The sequence below is a fragment of the Microtus ochrogaster genome, unplaced genomic scaffold, assembly GCF_000317375.1.
Source record: "Microtus ochrogaster isolate Prairie Vole_2 unplaced genomic scaffold, MicOch1.0 UNK18, whole genome shotgun sequence".
Classification (NCBI taxonomy): Eukaryota; Metazoa; Chordata; class Mammalia; order Rodentia; family Cricetidae; genus Microtus; species Microtus ochrogaster.
This window is the reverse complement of record NW_004949116.1, coordinates 675507-681479: the sequence shown is the minus strand read 5'-3', so window position 1 is coordinate 681479 and position 5973 is coordinate 675507. Positions and strand designations below refer to the sequence as shown.

Below are 5973 nucleotides of genomic sequence, written 5' to 3'. Positions count from 1 at the left end.
TAGCTTTGGAGCCTGTCCTGGAACTCCCTTTGTAGACCAGGCTGGCCTTAATTTTACTTTTAAAATGACATCTATTTATTTAGCACAGTCACACCATGGAGCATTGGATCATAAGACAACTGTAGGAGTCAGCTCTCCTTCTACCATATGGGTCTGAGGAATACACCCCAGTCATTAGGCTGGATAAGTAAGAGCTTTATCTGCTAAAGCCATCTCACTGGCCATGTGACACTGTTTTGTTTTTCATGTATCCTGGACTAGCCTTGAATCACTATATAGCTAAGGATAATTTTGAATTCCAGGACCATCCTGCCCCACTTCTGTGATATTCTGAATAAGCACACCTTAAGTGTGCCAGAATAAATCTGCATCATCCACCATTCAACACATGGAGTTCCTTAAGCACCCTACAGCAGATTTACAAAAACAGCAGCTCATTGGGCATTGAGGCACACACCTCTAATCCTAGCACTGGGAGGCAGTGGCAAGAGGGTCTGTGAGTTCAAAGCCAGTCTGGTCTATACATGAAGTTCCAGGACAGCACGACCACACAGAAAGGCCCTGTCATTATAAAACCAAACCAAACAAACCAAAAACAAAGCCTGGTCACAGCACTAAGCTTCTCCGTCACTGGGCAGCTACTTACTTTCCTGAGTCTTGGAGGCAGAAACACCTCAATCGTGGCAATCCCGGTTGTTCGGTAGTGTTCATTTCCTGTGCCACGCTCAATGGCTTTGCAACGGATCTCTTCTATTATGTTTTCCACTTCATTTTCACAGCACTCTAGTCGGTCAGAGTACTTCTTAGCAAGGTCCTATGAGGAGAAACCAGAGACTGCAGCTCAGCAGAGTGTCAGTGCAAAAATAGTAAAGAAAAAAATCCCCAACACAAGGTAACTCTGACAAGCAGAGGCCTTTATTGTACTCAAATTAATCTCCGCTCACAGAAGGATTCAGGGAGAAATTAAAACATTTACAGATAGTAAAAATAGGCTCTGCAGGCAAAGTGAGAAGAACTGGGACTACTCCAGGGGGTAAGGAGGGCTGAGACTCCTGTGACCTTAGTATATTAAGAAATTACTTTAAGAAGCAGTGATGGCTTAACAAGTAAAGGCACCTGAGGTCAAGCCTGATGCCTTAAGTTGAACTTCTGGGACCTACATGGTGGGAGAAAACCAAGCCCCATATTGACTTCTAACGCCCCCCCCCACATAATTATTTTTTTTAAATTGTGGAGGCTGGAGAGATGGCTCAGTGGTTAAGAGCATTTGTTGCTCTTACAGAAGACCTGGGTTTGGTTCTCTACACCCACATGGTACTTCACCACCATCTGTAACTCCTGTTCCAGGGGATCCAACATTCTTCCTCTTTCTGACTTTTAAGATTTCTTTATTAAGCATACAATGTACTGCTGGCAAGGAAGGCACCAGATCTCATTACAGATGGTTGTGAGCCACCATGTGGTTGCTGGGAATTGAACTTGGGACCTCTGGAAGAGCAGCCAGTGCTCTTACCCTCCGAGCCATCTCTCCAGCCCCCCTCTTTCTGACTTTCAAGGGCACTAGTCACACATGTGGTACATAAATATACATGCAGTAAAAGTACTCATACATAAATGTAAAAAAACTTTTTAAAATAGTGAACTATTCACTGTCATTGGATGGGAAAAAATTTGAAAAAATATTCTAATTTCTTAAACTGTGTGAGATCAAAACAGATTAAATAACCTTTTTTATTTGGTTGTTAGGGATTTATATGTGTGACAAAGTTTTGCTCATAATGCATTTTATTTGTTTTTTTTTTTTTTTTTTTTTTTTTTGAAAGAGGTTTTCTTTGTGTAGCTTTGGAGCCTGTCCTGTACTTTTCTCTGTGGACTGGCTAGCCTCAAACTCAGAGATGCAGCTGCCTCTGCCTCCCAAGTGCTAGGATTAAAGGCATGCACCACCACTGCCCAGTCATAATACATTTTAAATAGTCATCAGGAGAAGACAGGAAGAATATACCAACTTCAGAGATGTTTACTATATTTTTAAAAATATATTCTTTGAGATAGGATTTCATATATTAGGCTGGCCTCAAATTTGCTATGTAGTCATCCTTGGCTACTTAGCAAATTTGAGGCCAGCCTAGAATGACCCTGACTTGATCCTCCTGCATCTACCTCCTTGACTGCTAAAACTGCAGGCATGCCCACCATGTCTGGTTTATAAAACTGTCTTCTTTATATATCTGTACTTAAGAATACTCATGTGCTACATAACTATACTTTGATGAATGATGGACCTCATAAGATACAATGCAACTAAAATTCCTTCCACCTAGTGATGAAGGGGCTGTTTTAAAAAAGGCTTATTTTCATTATTTATATTTGTATATGTGCATGCATACACAGGTGCCTGTAGAGACCAGAAGGTGGCAACATATTCCCTGGAGCTGGAGTTATGGGTAGTTGTGAGTACCCTGATGTGGGTGCTGGGAACTGAACTGTGTTCCTCTGCAAGCCTCTTAACTGCAGAGCCATCTCTCCAGATCTGGAAGTGGCCATTTTAATGTACATGTCGCACATCTGTGGTGATGTTGGTATGAACAAGCCTACTGTGCTACCAAGCACAGTACACACACACCCATGCACACACAGCATGTACTGTTTCATGAAAGCAAATGATTCCAAACCAAACTAGCCCTAGTTAGGTTAGCGTGTGCCCCAACTTTCCTAAAATAGTTTACTGTGTAGTGTGGAAGCCAGCAGCAACCTCAAGCTCCTTCAAGTCACTAACTAGGTGTGAGTCAATCACATCTCAGCATATCACCCAACCACAGCATCCCCAATGGTAAAGGGGATTTCTCACCTGAACCAGGAAGGAAACTGAAAAGGAAGGATGTGGCCATCCTTGCTGGCCTTATCCTCAAGGACCTTCCCACTACCTGGGCATTAAGCCTTTAACACAGTGCCTTTGGAAAACATGTATGTAAACCTTGACATGTATGTGCTATTTTTAATGCCCTCTGAACTTGCTCACTGTGGTGTTTTGGCTTGAGAACTAGTGAGACATAATAAAGATACTGGCCTTATCTCCAGTCCTAGCAGAGCATCTTTCATCCTAATGAGGCATGGTGGCAGCCCCAGTAGCTTAGAAGAGGAATGGTTGACAAAAGGAAGCCTTAACTAGAAACTTGAAGCTTTCTGTTTGTTCCACCCTCTACCCACAGGGAGGGAAAGGGATAATCATGCCTTTCATCACCAGTGGCCTGGGATTTAACCAGTCAAGCCTAAGAGCAGGCCTCCATTATAAATAAATTGAAGCCGGGCGGTGGTGGTACACACCTTTAATCCCAGCATTTGGGAGGCAGAGGCAGGCAGATCTCAGTTTGAGGCCAGTCTGGTCTACAAGGAAGAGCTAGTTCCAGGACAGCTAAAACTGGTACACAGAGAAACCCTGTCTCAAAAAAAAAAAAACAAAAACAAAAACAAAACAAATACGTAAACTGATGGTCTCTCAAGATTTCTACTCGAAACACCCAGAAGCTGGGAAGTAGATCACTCTCTGGGGCAGGGACTCCCACCAGGCCCCTTTCAGGCTTCTCAGTGTCTCTCTGATATCTGTTCTCTTATAGCCTTCACGGGAAACTAAAATCCCTAAACTTGGCCTAAGTTCGGAGTCATTGTAGCAAATTGTCACACATGGGAACCCTGTACTTTGTAGCCAGTCAGTGATGGTAACTCGAGACTGCATACTTGGCACCTGGTACTAGACATGAGGGTGCACGCTGAGACCTGTAAAGTCAAAGCCTGGGTAGTGAGTATCAAGGGCAAGTTGAACTGTTGGCTGAGTCAATGTCAGAATTACCAGCTGTAGTAGCTGGAATGTAATTGGCCCCCATGAGCTCATAGGGAGTGACACTATTGGGAGGCGTGGCCATGTTGAAGAAGGTGTGGCCTTGTTGAAGGAAGTGTTTCACTGCAGAGGAGGTAAGCTTTGAGGTCTTTTTTTTTGCTTAAGCCTCAATGTCACAGTCCATTTCTTGTTGCCTTCTGATCAAGATGTAGCCAGCAGACACACATGATGCATGCCACCATGCCCCCTGCCTTGATGATAATGGACTGAATCTCTGAACAGTAAGCTGCCACCCCTATTAAATGTTTTCATTTATAAGAGTTGGTCGTGGTCATTGTGTCTCTTCACAACAGAAATCCTAATTGAGAGACCTGCTATTAGGAGAGAAAATACCCTTCCCAGGTATTAGGGTTTTGGTTGGTTGGCAGGTTGGTTTGGTGTTCTGTTTTGGCTATTTAAAACAGCTTTCATGTAGTCTAGACTGGCCTCAAACTCCTTAGGACTTGGACTCCTGATCTCCCTTATCTGCCTCCTGAGTGCTGAGATTGCAGGATTGCTCCACCATGCTCAGGGGCATTAGAATTTTCAGAGAGTGATTTTCTTCTACGTTTATTTTTGTGTGGGTGGTGCACATAGGGAACTGGAATACAACTTGCAGGAGTCAGTTCTCTCCTTCCACAGTGCAGAATCTGGAGATCAAAAGGTCCTCAGCCTTGGTGGCAGGGACCTTATCTGTTGAGTCATCCTACTGGCTCTGAAATTGATTTTTTTAAAGTATTTTATTTTTAAAAATTCCCATGTTTTACAGTGATAAAATGTTATGTATTCGGGGTTAAAAATAAATACAGCTGAACCTATCTATTGGTATATAGCAAAAATCCCAGCACTCTGGTGGCTGAAGCAGGAGGACCATCAATTCAAGGACAGTCAACCTGTATACGCAGTCCTGCCTGCACCACTGGGGATGCTCTGAGATGTGCGGCTGGGTGATATGCTGAGATGTGATTTGACCCACACCTGGTTAGTGACCTGCAGGGGCCTGTGGTTGCTGCTGGCTTCCACACCACTTCACAGTAAGCTATTTTAGACAAGCTGGAGCACACTAACCTAACCAGGACCAGTTTGCAGTCATTTGCTCTCATCAGAAACAGTACATGCTGTGCATGGAGGTGGGTGCTGTGCTTGATAAGACTGGCAGCACAGTCAGTCCTCTCTGCCCTGAGGTGTGTCACAGCGTGCTACCCTTGACAACGTTCCAAGGCTTTAGGGGTACTCAAGCTTGAGGAACTTCCAGAACCATGAGCCAAAATAAACGTTTTCTCTTTATAACTTAATTTGCCACAGTTAATACAATACCTGGAGAATCAGGTAACATTCTTATAAGAATGAAATGCCAGGAATTAGGACTGGAGGTATGGCTTGGTGGTAAAGAGCTTGCCTAGCATGGCTGAAGCCCTGGGTTCTACCTTTAGTACTGAAAAAATTAAATTTTTAAAAAGTTAAATTTAATTACATTTGTTCATTACTAAAGGCTTTGGTATTTCTCAAAATGTTCACAGCTGTGCCTGATAGTTTCTGGTGACATCACAACAGTATTCACTAGGAAAGTTGTAACACTGCAAAGATTTACATAGTAAAAGGAAAATACCTTCAAGGCCAAACCAACTTCTTTATTTTCATCAGTATATGGTGGTTTCCAAAGTTGAATTCTGTCTTCCCTTAGAAACTGGGTCAATTTTGCTTGAAGATATTTCTTCTGCGCCATCCTTGAAAGCAAAACTGTAAATCAATAAAACCCACATCACATTTTAAAATGCTTTTACATTATCTCCTCCACTGAGGAGTTCTGCAAAGTAGTGTTCCCTCTGTGCCTCTGTCAGCTTAATCTAAGCTACTGTATCCAATTATATGTAAGCCAATATAAAATGTTTCTTTTGTTGTTGTTGTTGTTATTTTTTTTCCTGAGCCAGAGTTTCTCTGTTTAGCCCTGACTGTCCGGGAACTCATTCTGTAGACCACCAGCCAATGACTCCCTAGTGCTGTGACTAAAGGCATAATATGTCACTACATCCAGCTTAAAAATATCTATTTCATGCAGGCGGATCTCTGGGAGTTCGAGGCCAGCCTGGTCTACAAGA

General features: G+C 42.9%; 1 protein-coding gene across 1 annotated transcript in view; it reads right to left on the bottom strand.

The window, feature by feature from the left end:
* Positions 1-5973, bottom strand: part of Nub1 (negative regulator of ubiquitin like proteins 1) — a 28064-nt gene that overhangs the window by 18877 nt on the left and 3214 nt on the right. The window contains exons 2-3 of the mRNA XM_005367433.2: positions 5484-5601; positions 647-814 (exon numbers count right to left, since the gene is read on the bottom strand). Of these exons, the coding sequence (XP_005367490.1) occupies positions 647-814; positions 5484-5601 (286 nt within the window). The remainder of the gene's footprint in view (positions 1-646; positions 815-5483; positions 5602-5973) is intronic.